Consider the following 23,797-nt stretch of genomic DNA (forward strand, 5'->3'; position numbering starts at 1 on the left):
TCTTATCGCTACTTGAACTTGATAGATAAGATTCTATAAGCAAAGTATATGACAACATGGACCACGGAGTTCTAGGAAAAGCAGTCACAAAAAGCCCTGCTCTGTGACACACGAGATGACTGCCTAGAGATGAAACATCCACATTCCTTACACTGGCAAGCATAATGGCCCCCTCCAGAATAAAAACCCTTGAGTTTTCTTGGCTTCCCTAACCCCGACTGAGGACCTCATCCATCACTAAGAGCCAAGAGGTATGCGAGGCGCTTATCCTGCAAATTCCTATTTGATGCTTTCCAGGCAGTTGCGTATGTAGCCACACCCTTAGTGTGTTCTTGCTACCAGAATTCTGGGGTTGCATATTTAATTTTTCTACCCTTGGATATGGAGGGCTAAAGTTGCAGAGATTAAAGAGGAAAGGAAAGAGCCCTAAAACCAGAACCTGTGTCATCAGGAGCTTGAAGTCTTTGCTGTGACACTATATCACAAGCATCACTTGGGGTCTCATTTGGGGTAGGGCAGGCCTCTTCTGTATCTCTGAATACAAAAGGGGAAATGTGCCTTTAACCCACTGCCACTTGCTCCTCTGCTCACAACTTCCCCCCTTCCTTGCCCCTTGCCTGGATTTTCTGCTGATGCCTCTGGCTTGCTGCCTTGCCAGGCAATGATTTTCCTGTTCTTCCTGCAGGTTCCTGCGGCTGTGGATTGCTGTGCTGGTGATCTACCCTACCAACCAAGCTGTCATCGCTCTCACCTTCTCCAACTACGTGCTGCAGCCACTCTTCCCTACCTGCTTCCCCCCTGAGTCCGGCCTACGACTCCTGGCCGCCATCTGCTTGTGTAAGTGACATCCGGCCCTCATTTCAGTGTCTTTCAGTCTTCCTGGTGACCTTCATGTCTTGGCTTATCGTTTCCTTCTCCCCCCCCCACCTCTCTCTCCCTGTTTCATCCATATGTTTTGGATGAGTGGATTCTCCATACAGTACCCAGTGCTGCATAGAAAGTGTGGTGGCCATGCCTGTAATTCCAGAACTTGGGGTGCAAAGGTTACGAAGATATTGTGCTAGAGGCTAGCCTAGGCTACATAGTAAAAGCCTATCACATACAGACAAGGTTATAAAGAACTTGGAGACACAGTAGCTTTGGGTGCCAGACTTCTTTATGTTTACACTTTCACCTTCGCTATCCGATGTCTGACTTGAGCTTCATGACGAATCCGTGAGGTAAGCTGGGCCATTGTCACCTTTTCCTAAGAAAGATCAGACCAAGCGCTAAGGGCAAGTGACTTTCCCTAAGAAGCAGACCCTGTATGGAGTCCAGGGCTTCTGAGTCCTTGGCATTAGAGCATGGCAGTGATGGTTTCCACAGCTGCTGAGAGGAAGACCCGGACAACCCCACGGCAGGCCGTTGTAGTGGCTACTTAGAAATCGTCACCTAGGTGAGAAGAGAGTCTGTCCCTTGTCCATGGCCTGGGTGGGTAATATTTGTTTGTGTGTTTGTTTTGAGACAGGGCTTTCCTATGTAGCCCTGGCTTCCCTAGAGCTCAATACTGACAGAGGTCTGCCTGCCTCTGCCTCCCAAGTACCAGGATTAAAGGTGCGTCCCGCCATGCCTGGCTTGGGTAGGTTGTTTTGGTTTGCTTTGCTTTAAGCAGAGGAAAAGCCTTGTGGACAAGGTTAGGATTCAGTTGGCTGCAATGAAAACTCAAAATGGGAAGATGGTTTTGCTGGGAAGCTGGCTGTTCAGTGGAATCAGGCGTGCTAGGCATTCCCAGCTGTGAGCTCCACTACCACTGACCTCCATGACCGGGCTACTCCACGTCCCCTCAGACACTCACTCCTCTAGCAACTGTTTGTGTCAGAGGCTGCACTCACAGAGTTGGCTCAGCGCTTGACTTCCCGCAGCTTCTGACAGCACAGGGACAGATCTTGCTGTTCATTTCCAGGTCCAGACATTGTCCTTCTGTCTTGCTGACGTGATGGGGCGGGGGGGGGGGGGGAGGACACACACCACTATAGACAATCTCCTGGGACAGGCATCTTGGCAAGAGCAGCCTGTTTGGCAGTGGGGGTTGCCCATGACATAGACCCCACACCTAGGCAAGTTAAGTGTAAAGCTGAAACCCTTGCTTGGCGGCGGTAGTCATATGTTTGGTCTGGCCTGCTTACACACCCAGAGGTAAAGGAGCGTGTGCCCCAAATTCATGCTCCTAGCACCCTTAACTCATTCTGACCACTTAGTAAAGTTGCTGTCTGCCTCCTTGTGATCCTAAGTTGTAATGTTGTGTGTGTCCTGGGAAGGTGTTTGTTGGGAGCACAGAGCTTTCTGACCCAGGGTCCTCCTGAAGGGAAGTTGGAGTATATGGGTCTATGGGCCCCTGGGCTTCATAGCAGGGTCTGGAGTTGGGACAGTGTGGGAATGTAGAAGTTGCTGTTTCTGTCGTCGGACTAGCTCACAGGGAGGAAGAAGGAAGTGCAAGAGTTCTGACGGCTGCTGTTTCGCTGTCTTGTGCACACAGGCAGCTTCCTCCTTTTTGCTGACACTGCTAAAGTCTCAGACAGGAGGACTCCTCTGAGCTTCTACTAGAAATTCAGAACTCCACAGCTGTGTGCTCCCTCCCCTAGGAGAGGAGCCAGGCCATAACATGCAGTTCCTTTATGACAGACCCACCACAGGTTTGACACTTTGCACAAAGACGCTGAAGTAGAGAGCACTATGCGTGCACACACTCACACACACACACACACACACACACACACACACACACACACACACACACACACACACCACAGAGTTCAGAATGGCCCCAGCCCTTCCAAGTGATAAGAAGATCTCTTCTCTAGGACTGGAGAGATGGCTCGGTGGGTAAGAGCACTGAATGCTCTTCTAAGGGTCCTGAGTTCAAATCCCAGCAACCACATGGTGGCTCACAACCATCTGTAATAGGATCTGATGCCCTCTTCTAGTGTGTCTGAAGACAGCTAAAATATACTCATATAATAAATAAATAAATAAATAAATAAATAAATAAATAAATAAATAAATCTTTTTAAAAAAGACCTCTTCTCTAGTCAGCTCCTGAGAAGCAGGCTGTGTACAGTACACCCCAATCCCCACACACTCGCGCGCGCACACACACACTGCCCAGACAGGCCATTTGCTGCCTCCCTTTCCTCCTGTCAAAGATCTAATAAAGTCTGTGTGGCCTGTCCTCTACCTCCTGGGTACAGCTGTAAGGAAATTGCCCCACCTGAACATAGCCAGTCGTGTCATCTGAGAATAGTAATTTTCACTGTCCTTGAGGTGTGTCTTTAGATACTATTCCAGGATAAAAATCTTAATCCCACATGTATTCCTCTTACTTCCATAAGGGACTAACAGAGACGGAAGACAGATACCAGGTATTTTGAGTCTGTGTACAGAGGTTCTGTTTTCTGGTTTGTTGGATGTCATTTTGTTTTGGGAGACGGGAGTTTTGCTGTGTAGCCCAATGTACTCCCCTGGCTGACCTCAAACCTGTGGCAGCCCTCCTGCCTCAGCTTCTCTGGTGCTGGAATCAGAAGCTCCACTTCTTAAAACCCCACATCTCTATAGCCTTCTTCAAATAGTGTCTCCAGGCAGCCTGTGTCGAAGAGGATTTGTGAATGTCATGTGGATATCGTGTGGATGTCATGTGGATGCCGGGCTGATGTCTTTGGAGCAGGGAACTTTTAAACAAAGTTTCTCTTTCCTTTTTTGTTTGTTTGGTTTGGTTTGGTTTGGTTTGGTTTGGTTTGGTTTGGTTTGGTTTGGTTTGGTTTGGTTTGGTTTTCAAGACAGGGTTTCTCTGTGTAGCCCTGGCTGTCCTGAAACTCACTCTGTAGACCAGGCGGGCTTTTAGCTCAGAGATCTGCCTGCCTCTGCCTCCTGAAGACAAAGTTTTCCCATGTAGCCCTGGCTGGCCTGAAATGCAGTATGTAGAGCAGGCAATCCTGAAACTCACAGTATTGACCAGGCGGCTTCATCACCTTGGGCATGTAACTCCCCCCACCCTCCCTGCCTTAAAACCCACATGCTGAGGTCATAGGCACAGATGATCACATCTGATCAACTCCACCACCTGCCTTGTGACAGGGATCCAAGCCACCCCTAAAGTAACTATTTAACCCAGCTTCAATCTTGTCATTCTCTTGCCTCGGGTTCTTGAAGGCAGACTTCACCTTGGGTGATGTGCCATGACAACTTTATCCCGGCGCTCCTTGGTCTCACCTCTGCCCCGTCATCCAGTGCACCCCATCCTTCTAGCAGATGCCTGGGTCAAACAGTCTCTGCCTACATTGGAGATGGAGTCAGGAAGTCACCCACCTCCAACACGCTTTGAGAAGCAGCTACAGAAGGACGTTTACACAGGAAGTTTCCACAGTCTCATTAGGCTGGTGACTGACTGGTCCTACTGACTCATGAGGGGTTTAAAGAAAGGCCACCCTCTGAGCAGCAATCTGTAGTGTAGGGTTTAGGAAGGAGAGTGGGTGTGGCAAAGCCCCAGGCTAGTGTTCGCTGGGGGGGAGTGAGGAGAAGAGGTCAGGCCTGGTTCTGTAGTGGGGCCATTTTTGGAAGCTCTCTGAAGAGAAATGAAGTTGGGACAAGCCAGATGGGAGTGGAGAGTCAGTAAGAACCTGATGTAACTGGCTTGCCTGCCCAGAGCCTGGAGGGGGTTGGGGAGAGAACAGGGGAAAGGAGGAACTGCAGATTTGGACCTGCTTGTGCAACCACAGTGCTGTGAGTTATTTTATTATTTAGGTCAAAGCTGATTATTCACTGCTGAGTCAGCAGAATATCCCCGGTCACCAGGCAGTAAAAAAAAAAAAAGCATTTTACATTTTAATTTGATGAAAAGCCTTTCCCTCTGGTCTCTTGAGCAAGCACATTGAGGGGTGCAGGGAAGGGGGAATAGACAGGGGATTGGGAAGTGTTAAAACTCAGTTTTGGCACGCCGTCCCTCGTGGTTTGTCTCTTTTGATTGTCTCGGAAGCCAATGGCTGGGTGTCCAGTAGATTGGTGAATAAAACGTAAAAAGAGTGCAGTGAACTGCCCTCCCCTTTGCCCTCATCCTGCCCCTGCATGGTAGCTCTGGTAAAGGCAGAGGATACTTAGTAGACCTCCATCTACTGAGGTATGAGCGAGGGATGCAGATGTAAATGCAGACTGCTGCCTCCCTGGCTTGCCATTTTGTCATGTGGTCCCATCTTCTCGCTATTACATGACTCTTTAGAGTTGAAGGACAAAACAAGAGGCACAAAAGCAGGTCAGTAATTTCAAACCTACTGTCCTTATAAAGCAGTAGCTCTCAGTCCTCCTAACACCGTGACCTTTAATACAGTTCTTTATGTCCTGGTGACCCCCAGCCATAAAATTATGTTCATACTATGATGTTGCTAGTGTTATTAATCTTTTTTTTTAAAGATTTATTTATTTATTTTATGTGACTGCACTGTCGCTGTCTTCAGACACACCAGAAGAGGGCATCTGATCCCATTATAGGTGGTTGTGAGCCACCATGTGCTTGCTGGGAATTGAACTCAGGACCTCTAGAAGACCAGTCAGGGTTCTTAACCACTGAGCCATCTCTCCAGCCCGTGTTATTAATCTTAATATAAATATCTGTGTTTTGCGATGGTCTTAGGCGACCCCCAGGAAAAGGGCCATTTGACCCCCCAAAGGGATTGCGACCCACAGGTTGAGAACCACTGCTGTAAAGTCAGCTGAGGGGGATACAGGAACAAGAGAGGAATTGATTAGCTTTATATCAAATCATTTCAGGTTATTTCCTCATATTAGGATTAGAGCAGAGGGAATTTGTCACACTGATTGAATGTGACATCTGTGGAAATTGTGGCCGTTATCCCTATAATCCTGAGCCTTAGAAAATTGGGTAAAGTTTGCTGATGGCTTGGTAGCACAGTTGACTTCATTTTGAGGCTCATCCTGGTGTGTTGGGGGCCCAGTTGGGGGCTTAGGGCAAACATGACCTCCTGTAACAGTCAGTTAAAAACTATTATAATGAGATCGATCAGCTGGGCACAAGGAGTGCCTTTCACAGTTTCCCATCTGTGTCTTAGCCAGAGGTCAGAGATGTGCTAGGGATGAACCAAGGTCTTAAGCACATGTTAGGCAAGTTTTCTACCTCTGAGACACACATAAATCCTCCTCTAAGAATCATGTTTCCCAACTGCTTGGCTTTTGCCTCTCTTTCTCTTGGAGACTGTTGTGCATTTAAGAGAATCCATGGCTCCATTCATTTCTTTGGGGACTAAAGTCACTGCCCAGTGTTTTAACGGCAGTGCTGTCACATGGACTTCTTGTAGATCTCCCTCTAAAGGAATTCCTTCTTCCTCATCCTATGGAGAAAGGAGCACATAGCGCCTTCCTGCCCAGCAGAAGGGAAATGCTTCTTAGCCTGGGCTCCATCTCTCCTCGGAGGTTCCTGAGAGATTGCTGTTCCAATACTGCACATTTCTCCCCATTCCTTGAGCTATCTGGGAAGGACAGAACCTCGGGCATTTCTTCTAACCTGGGGTCACACTCAGTCCCTGTGCAGAGGCTCCGGCCGCCTGGAGCAAGACGCTGCCCTAGTTTGCAAGTCTCCATGATACAACAGGATTCAGCACCCAAATCCCTTGAGCTCAGTTCATCTTCTCTTAAGCCTTCATGTTCTCTGGACTCAAACTTCTCATCTGAATACATTAAGCATTGCCAGACACCTTGGTGGCACTTCCTTCTTGTCTTTCTCTTGTCTCAGGAGAGTTCTCAGGCCAGTAGCAATAGCATAATTTAAAGATAGCCTTATACTAGACAAGGAAGAACAAATACATATACATATACATACACATACATTATATCTACATGTGTGTGTATATATATACACACATTGTGTATATTGTACAATATATACATATATATGTATATATTATATATATTAGGAAGGGATCAGTTCTGCCCCCAAGGTGGTGGGAAGGCACTGAAGGGTTTCAAAGCAGAGGAGTGACATTATCAGTGTTGCATTTAAAGAAATCTTCTGCAAATGGGTGGTGGTCCTTGGGAGAGAGGCCAGGAGCAAGGAACTGGTTCAATCGTAATCACAGGAATCTCAGTTAGAAATGTCTCTGAGGTGACTCAGGCACGGGGGTAGAGAGAAGTTAATGTGTTTGGAGTTTAGGAAATAAATTGCCAGGACCGCTAAGCACAGCAGCACAAGCCTTTGATATCAGCACCCAGGAGGCAGGGGTGGGCTGGCTGGTCTTTGTGAGTTCAAGGCTCAGCAGGTTTACATGGATAGTTCCAGGTCAGGCCGGACTACATAGTGAGACACCATCTTAAAAAAGAAATGCAAAGAGGATTACCAGGACTGGGTAGGATGTCAAAGAAGGCACATTCCTATTTTAATGGGGACATATGTAAATATATCAAGGATGACACTAGATGTTTTCACACTGCTGTGGATAGTTGGGTGTCTTCCTGTCACCCTCTCAAGTGCCATTTCCAGGACTTGAAGAACATATCCCCTGTGCCTTTGGACTTTATGACTCCAGGGCCAAAATAAATGCTTCGTGCCACTTCCCTCTCCTACCAAGCCTCAGGGTGTCGCTTTTTCCTGTTGCCCTGGAATCGAGGGCATCTCGGTCACATTCATCATATGTGTCTAGCAGGGACTCAGCCTTGATCTCCAACAAAAAAAAAAAAAAAAAAAGAAGAAAGAAAAAAGAAAACAACGACTAGCATGGGACTTTATATCTGAAATATCACAGTAAACAATTACATATATCACAGAGAGCATGGTGGCCATGTTTTCTAGAGACTTCTTGGTGCTAGATACTTGGAGCCACTGGTTTGGGTCCTGCCCATCCTCCAGACAGGCTGTGGCTCTCTACTGACCTGAAACAACTTTCTAGTTTTGCTGTGATTGGGTTCCGCCTCTGTTAGCACCTCTTGTAGCCTCCAGCTCTTATCTCTCTTGGACTGGGGTTTTGCTAAAGCAGCCATTCTGAAATCTGTGGAGTGACAGGTTTGTGTCCAAGGCTGCTTCTACCATGTCTGGGGAAATAATGAAGAGGCTTGAAGTCCTGAAACAAGTCTTCTGGGAGTTTGGCTTCCGACGGGAAGATGGCCATTACTTCTTGTGCCAGTGTAGAAGCTTGGGCTCCCTTCGGCCTTTCTGTTACTGCTCTCAAGGATGTCTGTTTTTCCCAAGGGAACCCATAGATGTAGTTCATGCAATCATCTGCTAGCCTGCTGAACTCTGAAGGATTAACGTTATATGCCACATTTACATCACATGCCAGAGAGCATAAACTCAGAGGGCTTACAGGATTATGAGGGCGAGGCCCTACTGGTACTGAAAGAAGGCACAAGATTAGTTCCTTTGACAAGTTTGAGTACCAGCTGCCCTCACGGTTGAGTTATAACTGATGGGCCGGAGAGATGGCTCAGCCATTAAAGGCTAGGCTCACAACCAAAAATGTAAGAGTTATAACTGAACCATGTGGGGAACTTACAGCACATTTATAGATCTTGGTGAACATGGCATCCATGAATCTCTATCTGAGAAGCTAACAGCCCTCCTAGGACCCACACCCGCTTCCCCAAGAGGGAGTATGATACAGAATCAGTCAAACTCCTCTGGGCAGACCTAACAGAAGCAGCTATTAACCTTGCTCTGTGTCTAGGGCATCAGTTCTGAGATCCTGGGAATGAGACAATAAGAAACTTCAGACATGGTTGGAAAGGTCTGGACTAGGGTTAGAATGAGGCTTCGTGCCTCAGCATGGCACGGTATTCCTGTTCTCCAAGCATCTTCAGTTTTACCTCTTCTCTATTACCCAGCCCAGCTCAGCACTGTGTTTAGCTAGTGCTGAAGAAAGAAAGTACTCAGCACTTGGAAAATGCTGAGCTAGGTGTTCAGACGTCTTGGCTAAACCAAGTACTGAGTGGTGATTCAGCAGGAACTGCAGGTCCAGCATCTGGCCCTGGAGAGAAAAGGATATGAAGGAAGGGGAAGGGAGGAGGTGGTGTCACAGCAGGAGCTCAAAGCGTCCAGGAGAAGCTGTGCCAGGCATGATCTCCAGAAACGCTGGCCGGCCAGCTAACTGCCCTCCTCTGAGGGCTTGTCCTTGAAGCCGAGAGGAAATGCTCAAAGAGCCTCTTCCTATAAAAGGGAGTTCTGAAGTTTCTAAATCATCATCAAGATGAAAGGGACCGAGGAAGGAACATATACTCCGCTATGGTAGTCAAGATCTATTTCAAAAACCAAACCACTACTGTACACTTCATAGCGGTTCTCAGGATCAAAGCGTCGTTCATGAAGAAAGACCGCTTTGATTGTCGGTTGCCCTCGCTCTGGTTTGATGCTTTGTTTTCCAAAGCCAGGTTATTTACATCTATAACTTCCCGCAGTCATGTTGTATCACATGTTCAACAATGCCAACGTTTGTTGTAGGTAGGCAGGGTGCCTGAAGACTTTATAATGTGACTCCTCACCCCCTGTGTGAGAACTGTCTCTGGGTGATAGCACATGCTTGTATTCCCAACACTGGGAGGCAAACGCAGGAGGATCGGAAGTTCCCAGCCAAACTTAGCCACACAGTGAGTTTGAGGCCTGCTTCAGCTCCATAAGATTCTGCCTTAAAACAAATAAAACAAACAAACAAACCGTTTCACCAGAGACGGTTCTGAGGTAGTTCTTGAAAGCTAATTCTTTCCACTCCAACCCTGTACTCACCCATCCACCTAAGCCTCTTTGGGGAGGAGCAGAGGTGAGGTCTACAGCTTTCTGGGCAGAACTGGACCTTATCTCAGCCTCCAGTTGTGTGCCTTACAACTCAGAGCACTGTTTTCTTTGCCTATCAGCGCTGTTGGCAGTCGGCAGCAGCTACCTCCTAGATCTGGAAGGGGACGAGGTTAGACATGCCAGTGTTTCCGTGATTAGAAACACGTGCCCAGTTCCTCCTCTAAGTAGTAGAGAAGGCCAAGGAACCCTATCCAGCCTATCAGAGTGCCCAGAGTGGCCACACCCTCTCCAGCCACTGGGCAAGTGCCCCAGCAGCTGCACAGGCACCCCGTGGGACTGTGCGCACAGGCATCACCTTGGCCTTCTCCTGTGGTCCCAGATCCACAGAAGCAAGGGATGTTGGCCAGAGCACAGCAGAGAAGTGTGTGCGCCAGCCTAAGGTGAGACCATGACCCCGGCCTTTCTGGCACACCACTCACCCTGGCCATGTGGAAGCTGGAGCTGGTTTGGAGGGCTGGGTGCTCCATCCCAGACAGGTGCTTGTTTTGAAGTTCTGGAGCAGAACAGGGTGTTCTAGTTTCTACAGAGCGGCGTCACGGTTTCACCATTTCAGCAGCTGTTTGCTCATTTCTTTGTGTCTTTCTTTTCTCTGCCCCCCCAGCTCCCTCTATTTCTCTTTGTATTTCTCCCCCTTGTCTCTTATACTGGTGCTCATATTCTTTCTTCTTCTCCATCTGTCTTTGTTGATTCTGGTACATCTGCACATCTTCCACTACAACCTTTTCCTTCCTTCCTTCCTTCCTTCAAGACAAGGTCCCTTTATATAACTTTAGCTACCCTAAAACTCAGTGTACAAATCAGCCTGACCTCAGATTTGCCTCCATCCTCCTGTCTCTGCCTCCTACGTGCTAGGATTGCCGGTGTGTATCACCTACCTAGCCACCCCCTCCTCTGCCTTCCACTTTCCTAGAAAGATGGGGAGGAGAAGCCGACTTCTGGCAATGCTAAACATAAATAAGCTTCTCCGAGATGCCTCCAGACCAGCCCTGACCAAGAAAGTCAAAGGGACCCAGGAATGATGGCGCATAACTGTAATAAGTGGACTCTTCAGGCTGAAGTGAGTTTGAGGGTAACCTGGACTACATAGTGAGACCCTACTTAAAAAACACAATCACAGGGGGTTAGCAAAGGTGTCTCACTGAGTAAAGTGCTGGCTATAACCGTAAAGACCTGAGTTTCCATCACCACAGCACTCACTTAAAAAGCCAGAGGTGAACAGCACACACCTGTAATCCCAGCACTGAAGGTAAAGACAGCAGCAGCCAGGCTCTCGCTGGCTGGGTGCAGTGACAGATCCCATATGACAAAACAGGTGGGCAGCAATACAGACAAGGGTCTGGTGCTGGCCCCAGCCTTCCCGTGCATACTTCCTTCTTCCACATGTATGCATATGCCTGGTCTCACACGTCTGTGCATTCAGGGAGAGAGAGAGGGAGAGAGACAAGCTGTGGTGGGGTACACCTGCAATCTCTGCACTTGGGAGGTGCAGACAGAAGGATCCACAGTTCAAAGTGAGCCTGGGCTCTGTGAAACCTGTCTCCAAACACATACATACACACAAAAATGCAAATGGGCTTTCCCAAGCCCAGAGGGGACATGGGACTGTGACTGGTTCTGAGGAGCAGCCTCGTGGGATTTGCCTCACATGTCAGCATGCTAATTTCTGCTGCTCAGAGTGCAACCTGGACTGGGGCCAGGCCAGCATCTTTGGGTGACAGACTCGGTTCCAAGGGGTGCTACAGCACATTGTGGGGACCTACAGCAGGAGCGGAGCAGGTGAGTGACCAGGAAGGAGTGGTTAATATATGATGTAATGCCAAGGCTGGCCTTTGGACTAGAATGAGGGGTGAGGGGGCAGCATCCCATCATGATTTTCCACATTTCTATATGTAAATAGCTTATTGCCATTACAATAGCACACTATACACTTGGTGTGAGACCATGCAATAAGTTATTTACATATATAAATGAGGTTCTTGATCTCTTAAGGCTGTTCTCAGGACGCTAGATATATGCATCTGAGAAGCAGGGCACAGACCTACATCTCTACCTGGGAGTAAAGGACTGGCTGCACATCTGGCTCATTCATCCTTAAGCAACCTTCTAGCCTCCTCTCCAAATAGCCTTATTCCTGGTCACACCTGTCAGGCTGGAATGGAGCGGTTCACGGCCAGCTGCTGGTTTGAGAAGCTGAAGATGGCTTGAGGAAAATGTCCATGTCTTCCTGAGAACGATGCAGAAAGACTTTCCTCAACACGAAGCCAGAATCCCATACGCAGAGGTGTGCACACTGGAAAATCATTTCCTAGGACTCTGAGGGCATAGCCTGTTTTTCATGAGCTTCCTTCTGGGAAGGAGGAGAGGCTGCCCTAGACACACCCCGATCTACTCAGCACTGCAGGCGCTCACCTGCCCTTTGCTTCCCCGTGCAGAGAACAGGCTGTGGAACAGCACAGCCAAGCCTGTGAAAAGCTCCCAAACATTTCTCTGTCCTCCATTTTAACACCAATTGTGTGCCTCCATTTTTGAAGGAAACCATCAGTGATCACTAAGTATATGGGGAAAAAAAATTCACATACTACATGCTCCAGCATCTCAGTGGCGACTGACTGCCTAGCAGGGTTATTAATGATTGTGGATCAACTCATAACTTCTCTTCTGGCCCCGAAAAGGTCAGCCTTCTATGGGGTCTTATCTCCTAACATCCGGAAACACCTGGCTTATAAGATATAGTTATTTGTTTTATTGTTTTTCCATTTCTGGAGGCTGAGGCACAGTTGACTATCTTGGCTTCTGTCCCAGTCATGTTCAGTAGCTTCACAGTTTCTGGTCCATTCCAAGGTCTCTGATCCCCATATTTCTATACAGCTGGAGTTTTGGAATCCCAGAGTTCGTAATTTGTAGAGGACTATCATGAAAAAGATGAAACCAATTAGAAATTGAGAAAAGGGGGAAAAAAGGAATAAAGGGAGAAGTATCAGAGGTTCGTCAAATAAGGCAACGGTGCATAGTTTGGCCTGGTGTATGATGGGACCTGTTTAAAAAGAATGGGTGTATGAGTGTGTACATTCATTCATTGATCCATCTTATGGACCCGATACAACCTCATTAAAACCCGTTGCATGGGGCCGGAGAGATGGTGCCTGGGTTAGATTCCTAGTAAGGCAGCCCACAGTTTCTTGTGCCATTCCCTTTCCCAGCTGCATAGGTTGACTTCTGGTTGCTCTGCCAGAATGACCCTAAGAAAAAGTCATGCCCCCCCAGCCTTCATTTTCCATGGAGATTGAACCCAGGATTTTCGTATATGGGATGCAGTTGCAGCTTTCTTTAATTTTTGAGATAGGGTCTTACGAAGTTGCCTAAGCTGGCCTTGAACTCATTCTCACAGTACACACAGGCTTTGAACTTGCATCCCTATGCCTCCCTAAGGAGCTGGGATTACAGACCTGCACCACCGAGTCTGGCTCATGGTCTCTTTTTGAGTTTTATGTTTATAAACTCAGGATTGTTTATAAACATTTTTTTAATTAACCACCTAAAGTTTTAGACAGCAGCAAGCAGATTACAAGATATCTTCACAGGGTGCTGTGGCCTGTTTCTAGCCACAGAGAGGGAGGGGCAGAGAGGTTGACTGATGTGCCTGGGTGTTCTGCTAGCCGTGACTAAGGGAGGGGTACCATGGCTGAGTACTTCAAGTTTCAAAGTCCTATTCTAGTTAAAACTGCCAAGTCCCTCTGAGGAAGCAAGCATTTCCTCTCACCTTTCCTCCAAGTTACTAATACCCATCCCTTACTACATCACCCCATATCCCAGCCACTTTGAGTTCTGCTCACTAGTTGTCCCTCAACTGACACCCAAAACTCGCCTGCTTTTCCTCTGGCCAGGGGTAAGAGTAACAGACATGGCCCTGACTGTGTGTTCTGAGGACTTCTTATCTGTATTTAAAACATTCTAAATGGAGACTTGTTTAATGACCATTTGTGCTTTATTTCAAAAACCAGTCTCAAGAGATGGTCTCAAAAGATGATTTTTTTTTTTTTTTTTTTTTTTTTGCTTGCTATTTTCCTCAGAACCTCACACAAACAAAACAGCACTCTACCTTTAAGCCCCAGCCCCAGCCTTTTGGCTTTCACTCTTAACTTCTCTCTCAACCCTTGATTATATCTTCAGGTTAATAAAATAAGGAGACCAACAAAACAATGCAAGTGCACATGGGTAACCTCAGCACTTGGGAGATGGAGGCAGGGAGAATCAGGAGTTCAAATTCATCCTCAACTACATAGTGAGTTGGAGGCCAGCCAAGGATATATGAAACCCTGTCTCCAAAACAAGCAAGCAAGGGGACCAAGAACAAAGGAAGTATGGCTGTGGACATCCTAGCATCTAGCACCCACTTGGTTGGACCTGTGGTTTTTGGTTTTAGTTTTGTTGATTTGTTTTGGGGGCAGGGCTGTCATTGTGGACTTGAAGCCAATTGGAATATGGAGAGTATTTTGAGGAGTCCCTGGAACTAAATCAGTGGTTCTCAACCTGTGGGTCATGACCCCTTTGGGGGTAAAATGCCCCTTTCTCATTAGGGGTCACCTAAGACCATCAGAAAACACAGATATTTGCATTGCAACTCATAACAGCAGCACAATTATAGTTATGAAGTAGCTACAAAAATAATTTTGTGGTAGTGGTGGGGAAGGGATGTCACCACACAGGAGGAATTAGGAACAATGGGGGTGATGCTTTAGTTCTGGGGTCCCAGCTAGGTTAGGTAACCAGAAGTGTCAAAATGTCATCTTGCAGTGTGGGACTGTGTCACCTACACTGGAACACAGGTGACCTCGCGTTCACTAGCCCACTTCTAGAGGGTCGTGCTCCTCCTGCTGGACCCTGAGTCCAGGTATGTCACCCTGCTGCTGTCCTTAGTGTTGATGTTTTAGTGCTGATGATTGCCGGGAGTGATCAGTGGACACTCCATCACTGAGCCTCACTCAACTCCACCCCGTCACTCTCTACAGGTTCTTCTCTTTGAAGACAGGTCCTGCTTTCTGCTCTTCCTGCACGGTGTCTGTCCCTGTGTTCCACTTTTACTGTTGCTGTTACCACAATCTTAATAGCTCACAACTCACAACTTGTCCTCTTAGAGGTCAGAGGTCCTAAACTCAAGTGTCAGCAAGGCGTTGTGTCTCCAGAGACTCCATGGAGAGTTGTTTATTTGCCTTTTTTGGTTTCTTGGGTCCTCCTGCATTTCTTGGCTCATGGCCCCTCTATCTTCAGAGTCAACAACAGCATCTTCAACTCTTGCTCTTCTTCCCTTCCTCCCTCTTTCCCTATTCCCATTTCTCTCTCATTTCCATCCTCCTCTTTTGCGGCTCTTGTCTCCCTCTTGTTAGGACTCTCATGATTACATTTGAGCTTATTCAGACCATCTAGAATAAGCTCTATCTCTCCAGATGCTTAGCTGAATCACACTGACAAAGTTCCTTTTCAATATTAACAAGTCTTATGGCTCAGGATGTTGGCATCTTTTGGGTGACCATCATTCTGACTTCCTAAGAAGAGCCTGGTAATACCTCTTCAATGCAAAGGGAGCGATGGGTAGACTTCTGTGCTACCTAGGGGTCAAAGTTTAAGGGTCAAGTCTGTGGTGAGACTAAGCACATGTTTTCTTTGGGGAACAAGAATTTCCAACCCCCCTCCATAATGAGCATGCAGACTGGCAGGTAGAGTCAAGAACATTGACTCTTTCCACACACTTAGATGTTGGAAGGCTAAGTACCAGCCCCTAACATCTATGTATGTGCAAGTGCACGCATGTGCATGCATGTGTCAGGGAAGGGGACTTATGTTAGGTTGCATATGAAGAGGCTCAGAGGATAACTTCAAGGAATTGATTCTCCCCTTCCATGTGGGTCCTAAAGATGAAACTCAGGTCATCAGATCCCACAGCAAGCACCTTTATCCCCCAAGTCATCTTGCTGGCCATGGCAGCTTTCTAGTTTGGGTTTACTTTGCTTACGAGCACTGGGAATTGAACCTAGGACTTCATGAATGCTAGTCAAGCACTCTTCTGAGCTTTATCTCCTCACACACACACACACTCACACACCACGCTTTTCCTCCCTCCCTCCATCCCTCTCAAACTGAACCTTGATAAGTGGCCCAATATGGGAGGGAGGGAGAAAGGGAGGGAAAGAAAAAGGGAGAGAAAGAAAGAAAGAAAGAAAGAAAGAAAGAAAGAAAGAAAGAAAAAGAAAGAAAGGAAAGAAAAAGAAAGAAAAGAAAGACTCCCAAGAGAACCAAATAAGCCTGGAGTTCCACAGAGCTCTAGAAACCAGTGGCCACTAGGAACAGGTTACTATGAACAAGAATTAGAGTTTCCCATTACTTTTTCCAGCTAGACCAGAGCTATAAAGATCACATTGGGGGCTGGAGAGATGGCTCAGAGGTTAAGAGCACTGACTGCTCTTCCAGAGGTCCTGAGTTCAAGTCCCAGCAACCACATGGTGGCTCAGAACCATCTGTAATGGGATCTGATGCCCTCTTCTGGTATGTCTGAAGCTACAGTGTATTCATATACATAAAATTAAAATTAAAAAAAAAAAAGATCACATTGATGAGACCTCTTCCACAAGATGCCCTGGGCTGGCCTGGGCCCAGCATGGGTCTGACCCCCATGCTAGCTCTGCCTTCACCATAGCATTTTGTTCTCACTATTTTTGTTTGTTTTGGGTTTGGAGGAGGGGTGTTGAGAGAGGAGTTAAAACAAGGTCTCTGTAGCTCAGGCTAGCCTGGAATTCATTAAGCAGCCAAGGATGACCTCAAAGTAATGTCTGTCCCCTAGCCTCAGCCTCCTGAGTACTCGGATTACAGGCACATACCACTATGCCTAGCTTCCAGTTGTCTCCTGGCTCACTCTCATACCAGAGGGCCTGACTCCAGTATAGCCTGTGTAGATGGGTGATGGGTGGAGCGGATAGAAACCTTAATGTTTCAAGCTAGAGAACCAGTGGTCCCATAGTCATGTGACTTTCCTAAGTCACTGGAGTCCAGGTATGCAGAAGTCAGGGTCTGGCTGTGCAGAGAGGCAGAGAGAGAACAGAGTCATTGGCCACAGAAAGAGATGCTGGGTGTCAGATGGGCAGCAGCAGGCTTCCTGCACACAGAAGGCCCTGGCAAACACCCAGCAAGTATTGCCTTCACTCTCTGACCTTTCCTCTCTGCTTGGAGGCTCAGGTTTCAGCTGCTGTGAGGAAAGCTGTTCTGCTGTACCAGGAGACTCAAAGTACCCTCTCTTCTCTGAGTCACATGCTGGGATGGCCCAACCAAAGGGTGAAGGGTAATCCTTGGGCCTGTAGCATTGTTCTGCTGAGACCAGGGACACGTCTGCTCAGCCCTCGCTCCCTCTCAGCTTTTGTCTCACTGCTGAAAGATCTCTCTGACAATGAAAGGTTAAATATAAGTCAAGGTCTGAGATTTCATTAATAACAGAAGACATTAACAAGACTATATAATAGAATGGCCTGTTCTTTGGCCACCTCAGTCACCCTGAGTTCTGTAAAGAGGATTTGATGTTTTCTAGCCCAGTACACAAGGAAGGAGTCAGGTTCTCCCTTGTGTGGGTTTGTCCCCCTCTGCCTTTTCTAAAGTACTTTCTTGTCATCTCTCCACCCTGCCCTCACTTCCCCTTGTTGGAGATGGTTTTGTTTTTTTTTTTGGGGGGGGGGGGGCTCAAGACCCAAGCCCTTGCTTTCTAATCCTTACTCAACCCTGAGCCATGTGGGTTTGCCATGTGGGTTGTTGTTTTCGAGTCTTTTTATAATTCAGTCTCCTTCACCCTTTAGTCACCACTGCTGATTCTGCCTGGATTTCTGGGTATAGAACACCTGGCCCTGTACCCAGCATGCTTCAGGGCCCTGGGGAGAAGATGAGGTCACGGCCAAGTCGTTTAGTGACCTGGGTTGGATTATCACCAGGCACGTGATCCCGAAGTCCTTATTGAGTTGAGTAAGATAACCAAATGTGTATTTATCAAGATCTCTGTCCATCTGGAACATTCTAGTTTTACAAAATGTTCTCCCTGCTCAGGAACTTAAAATCCTTCGTCCGGCAGCATGTTTTGGTTCTCCTGCTTTGATATGGGGTCGGCTAACTGCTCTTCCACAGGGAATCAGGAAGTTCTACTCTCAAAAGTCATACTTCCCATTCCACTCTGTGAAAACAATCCTGCGGAGGGATTGCCTCCGCAACCAATGAAATCCTAAGGGAACAGGGGAGAATGGTATGCACCGTGGAACGCAGAACTAATGGGCTGTGGCATGTCCGTCCCTTGTTAAATATTCGTTGTGCTTCTGCTGTTTGTAGGCACTGAGGATATACTTGGAAGCTAAAAGAATGAAAAAGAAAAAAGAAAGAGGAAACTTTAAAACATATATATATATATAATATATAATGTAATATATATATATATACATTTGTGTGTGTGTGTGTGTGTGTGTGTGTACATATATATGGCTGGATTTTAATGTACTACCTGGCTAACTCCGTACTTACTCTAGGATAGTCTTGAACTCAGACCAGTCCACATGCCTCAGGGAACTTGAATATGAACAAGTATCATGATGAGATATAAGGGAAATGGCCTGAGACTGTCCCATCTAGGGAGGAGGACAAACTTTGGACCTGGTCTATAAGACATGACTGATAGAGTCTCCCTCGCAGGCAAATGGCTGGGAATCAATAAAATGACAATGCTTTGTAGAACAGGTAGGTCTGGAAAGGTGGGAAGAGTCTGCCAGTGCAAAGCAGCACAGGGAAGATCACAGATAGCTGGCAACGCAGGACCTTCCTACCCTGATGACATGTCCTCAGGGTTCGGCAAGGTTGAGAAACACTGGAAAATAGGATCCATTTAGGGATGAAGTGTTGCAGTGACTTAGCCATTCAAGTGGGGTCAGAGCCCATGGGAGCCGTGAAAGGCGGTGGTAAGCTGTGCTTTCCCAGTGTTGTGTGTGCCTTTTGAGCACTAGAAAGTATCCTGATCACTATTTCAGGAAAAGGAAAGCCAGGCAAAAATTTCCCCCTTCGTTCTCAACTACTTTGTAAGATTCCTGCTTTTAAGATGCATGCTTTTGCCCGGCATGGTTGTCCACACCTCTAATCCTAGCCCTCTGGAGGCAGAGGCAGGCAGGTATCTATAAATCCAAGGCCAGCCTGGTCTACATAGTGAGTTTTAGTCTAAAAACAAGAACACACAAAAATTAAATTAATGAAAAGAAAGAAAGAAAAAGAAGAAAGAGGAAAAGGAAAAAAAAGCTTTGGCAATCTATAGCTCCCAAGAGTTGTCTTGACTGTGAAGCCCACCTAACATTAGACCTCTGCACACTTGGCCAGCCAGGCAGGTTCCACATTGTTGAAAGTGCTGTGACCCCTAGGTAAGGGAGCAGAGCAGGAGGCACCCCCCACCTGGCGCCACCAAAGAACATAGATAAGTAGCTGGTAAACAGGCACCTGAGAACCTGCTGTCGTTCATCCCTGAAAAACCTGCAGCACTTCCTTCTGCATCTAAACATGTATTTACCGAATGACCAGAATCCTATCTCTGGTTAGTTACTCACAAGAAATAAAATCTCTACTCAAAGACTTACAGGGATGTTGAGGTTGCTTAAGAGATGGTTCAGTAGGTTCAGCTCTTGCCACACAAACCGGATGACAGTTTAGTCCTCAGAACTAGAAGGGGAGGATCAATCCTCAGAGTTGTCCTCTGACCTCTACATATGGCATCATGACATGTGACCACCTCCCATACATAGAATAGTAATAAAATAAAGGGTTTTTTTGTTTGTTTGTTTTGGTTTTTAAAGAAAAAAAAACAAACAGGGTATTCAGACCAGGGTGGCCTTGAACTCACAGAGATCACCTCTGCCTTTGATTCTCAAGTGCTGGGATGAAAGAGGTGCATCACCACACCTGGCTAAAATAAACGTTCTAAAAAAACAAATTAATAAGATATAGAAGCCAAAGGATGGCTCAGCAGTTAAGGGCATTTGCGTCTTTTCCAGAGATCCTGGGTTTAGCTCCCAATCACCCCTGGGTAGTTCAAAACCACCTTGGACTCATTCCGGGAGACCTAACAGCCTCATCTGGTCTCCAGGGACATCCACACACCAGCAGCATAGACACACATAGACACACATAGACACACATAGACACACATAGACAAACATAGACACACATAGACACACATAGACACACATAGACACACATAGACACACATAGACACATATAGACACACATAGACACACATAGACACATATAGACACACATAGACACACATAGACACACATAGACACACATAGACACACATAGACACACATAGACACACATAGACACATATAGACACACATAGACACACATAGACACACATAGGCACACATAGACACATATAGACACACATAAACACACATAGGCACACATAGACACACATAAACACACATAAACACACATAGACACACATAAACACACATAGACACACACATAAACATAAATAAAAATGATTTAGAGTCTTGTTGTTGTGATGAGCTTGCAATGCTGCCTCTGGCTCACAGCTGCACTAAGGATGCTCGCCACCTGAGCTTGAAACAATGTTTGACTTTCCTTCAGCCTCTCTTCCAAGTGTGAGGGACATAAATGAGGGAGCTCAGAGAAACCATCCCCTACTCCCTCTCTCCAAATGATAAACGCCGTCTCCCAGACCAGGTCTCCAGATAAGTATGGTCCCCTAGCTCTTCAAGAGAAGCCAGGGCCGGATGCGTATTACTTTCCCTTGTCTAAAAATGATGGAGAAACTACAATAAAAAGCTTGGACCTTCTGGAAACTTTAAAGCCTTTTTATTCCATGATGCATTCGTTGCCTTTATAGGGGCGTCACTGGAGAAGAGGAAAGCTGCAATCCAGAAATATTGTTGTAACGGTTTTTAACCCCCTTAAACTGGTTGCTGGTGCCATTTGGAGGACAGAGGGCAACCGTGACACATTTTATACATGTCTTACAGTTCTCAGACTTCCGTCTTCATCACAGTATGGGAAAATGTCTCAACAGTTTATCTCCACTGCTTTCTACTTTTCAGTGAGAAAGATGATAGATGCCTAAAGTTTGCCTTTCTGATTGGTTAAAATTGTGTGTGTGTGTGTGTGTGCACGCGCGAGCACGCGTGTGCCACCATGTTCCAGCTCTTTGAAAGTTTTGGGGGTCTTGAAGAGGTTGGTTCATTGATAGAGTTTAGGATTTTGAGGCAGGATGTCTAGGCTAGCTCCGAACTCATTGTGTGACCCAAGCTGACCTTGTCCTCAGCAATTCTTCTGCATCATCTCCTGTTGGGATTGCAGGCCTGGCCCATACTGGGGTTCTTTGTATGTAGCTTTAGATGTAACCCCAAACTGGCAGGACCTGCGTATCCATCAGAATGGGAAAAGAGGACTTTATCTATATCATGGAATGCATACAGTGAAACCCAACTGTTAATATATAACAAAATATGTAGTTCTTAAAGCATTATGTCTGGTGGAAGAAGTCAGATCCAAAAGCCTGAAATTCCATTTGTGTGACATTTTGAAAAAGACACAATTATAGGAACAAAAATCAAATCAGTGGTCACCAGTAACGGAGAGAATGCATGAACACAAAGGAGCAGAACGCAGAGGCATGTTTTTAAAATGCCAGGAATATTGCGTATGGTGATGATTAACAATTCATCTGCCAAATCTCACCAAAATGTACTCTTGGAAAAGGTGAACTTTGACGTGGATTGGGGGTGGGGGCAGGCACTGGCCTGTGATTCAAACACTTCAAGAGGTGGCTGAGGCAGGAAGATAAAGGGCTTTGTTGTTGCTCCTTATTAAGCTGAATTTTATACTTTGATAAACCTAAGTAACAGAAGCCCCTAACCCTCGGTTGCCCCAGAACAAGGTTCAGAAAGGCAATATCCAAGATTATACTGGCGGCTCAGAGCTCACCGTGAAGAGATAATGACCGGAATCCTAAATCTATTCTGTACCCTGACGAGTAAGCCTCCTGAGTCAGTGCCCACGCTTCCCTGCCTGGCCCTGGCCTCTAGCCCTGGACAGGGAACGAGCGCTCTGATCAAGCTCTAATGTGGGGCATGTCATCCCCATTGTAACCTATTAACCGAGCCAAAGCTTCTGGTCACTGGGGCTGCGTGAGTGAGGCTGGAAAGCCGGGACAGTGTGCTTCAGGGCAGCGGGTGTCCTGCGGCGTCTGAGAGCCTCTCTGTCGTTGTAACTGCAGTGCTGCTCACATGGGTCAACTGCTCCAGTGTCCGATGGGCCACCCGGGTTCAAGATATCTTCACAGCTGGGAAGCTCCTGGCCTTGGCGCTCATCATCATCATGGGTGTTGTGCAGATATGCAAAGGTAAAGGTGGGGACCACGGGTCTCCACAGGGCTTCCCACGGGGCTCCACGGGGCTTCCCACGGGGCTCCACAGAGCTTCCCATCCCTGAGATGCCTGAGTAGTGTGACTTTGACTGGTTTCCGTTGTTCACTTGGTGAGTGGGATGAGACAATGTATTCCTCGGGATGAGAGATACCCACCTCCACTCCCTGCTTTACAAAGATCCGCCTCTCCACACTTGCTTCAGGACTAGCACAGCTAAGCGAGGACCCCAGATCTCTCATTTGCTATTCTGCCAGAACCCCGGGGAAGGAGTTCCTTACATTTCCTGTTTGTACTTGATTAATACCTTAAAATGAAGGCCAGAAGAAGAGAATTTCATATATTTCAGTATTGTTCATAATCTCTGGGGGAAAGAGCTCTCTACATTCTTGAGGCCTCTGCCAACATTCCCCACTGGATTTGATCTCTATTTGGTTTCCATGGGACCCTGCAGCACTGCTGGGCTCTGCACAGCGTCACTGCCTCTTAGAGAAAAATGAGATGACAAGCGGGAACACCTCCTGCCTGCCCACAGCTCTGTGTTAGATACTCCCCTTGATCATTTTTAATCAAGAATTAAGCCATTGGGGGAAGGGGTGGATGGACAGACACAATCGTTTTCAGAAACTTAGGTTGAGGAAACATTGTGCTATCTTTTCAAAGATAATGAATCCTTCCTAACCTGTTCTCCTGATCATACACACCTCCTTGTTTCTTGTCCTAATGCTGGGTTAAGGTTTCTAAATAGCCTAGCCAATTACTTTGTCTTAACCCGGCCCTATTTAATCAGCAGCTGCGGGAATGTATATATACTCAAACCCAGGGTTTTGCACATGCTGAGCAAACCCTCTAATACCAAGCTACATCTTCAGCCCAGAAACTTGAAAAAAAAAAAAAAAAACAGGTTTATTCTATTTCATATGTATCACATGTATTTTACATTTTATACGTGTAAGTGGCTTCCCTGCACATACATGTGCTGTGAGCATGCCTAGTGCACGTAAAGCCAGGAGAGAGCATTGGATCGCCTGGTTGTGAGCCACCCACCATGTCGGTGCTGAGAATAGAACCTGGATACTCTGTAAGTACAGCACATGCTCTGAACTGCTGAGCCATCTCTCCAGCCCAACCCCCAGCATCTTTTTAACCAAAGGACCCAGAAGAATATCAAGCATCCCTTAGGAAATGATGGGCTATGGACAAAGCCAAACAAAATAGACCTGAACTGACAGAATGCTGGAGGTCTATGAGAACTTACATCTGAGTGTGAGATGTTCTTGATGCTTTCTTCATTAATGTAAAGAATATATCCAGAAAAGGAGCCCAGAGACTGCCGTTGGCACTAGTGTCTTCGTTTATATGAACTTTCCTCCCAAATAATGTTGCCTTTTTGAAAGGGACATTCTGAGCTCTGCTTTGGGCCAAAGCTCCTGTTTGGACTCGTGGTTCCGAGGTTCCAGATTCTGAGAGGTCCTGGGCCTGGGTTTCCTCTTACCCACCTTCTCTTACACAGTAGATCCACTGAAGAACA

General features: G+C 46.8%; 1 protein-coding gene across 2 annotated transcripts in view; it reads left to right on the forward strand.

The window, feature by feature from the left end:
* The window catches only part of SLC7A8 (solute carrier family 7 member 8), a 55,492-nt gene that overhangs the window by 18,429 nt on the left and 13,266 nt on the right, over positions 1-23,797 (forward strand). For both annotated transcript variants that reach the window (XM_080925893.1, XM_080925894.1), the window contains 2 exons: positions 686-837; positions 22,119-22,244. In XM_080925893.1, coding sequence (XP_080782019.1) covers positions 686-837; positions 22,119-22,244 — 278 coding nt within the window. The remainder of the gene's footprint in view (positions 1-685; positions 838-22,118; positions 22,245-23,797) is intronic.

This window comes from Micromys minutus, assembly GCF_963924665.1.
Source record: "Micromys minutus genome assembly, chromosome: 12".
Classification (NCBI taxonomy): Eukaryota; Metazoa; Chordata; class Mammalia; order Rodentia; family Muridae; genus Micromys; species Micromys minutus.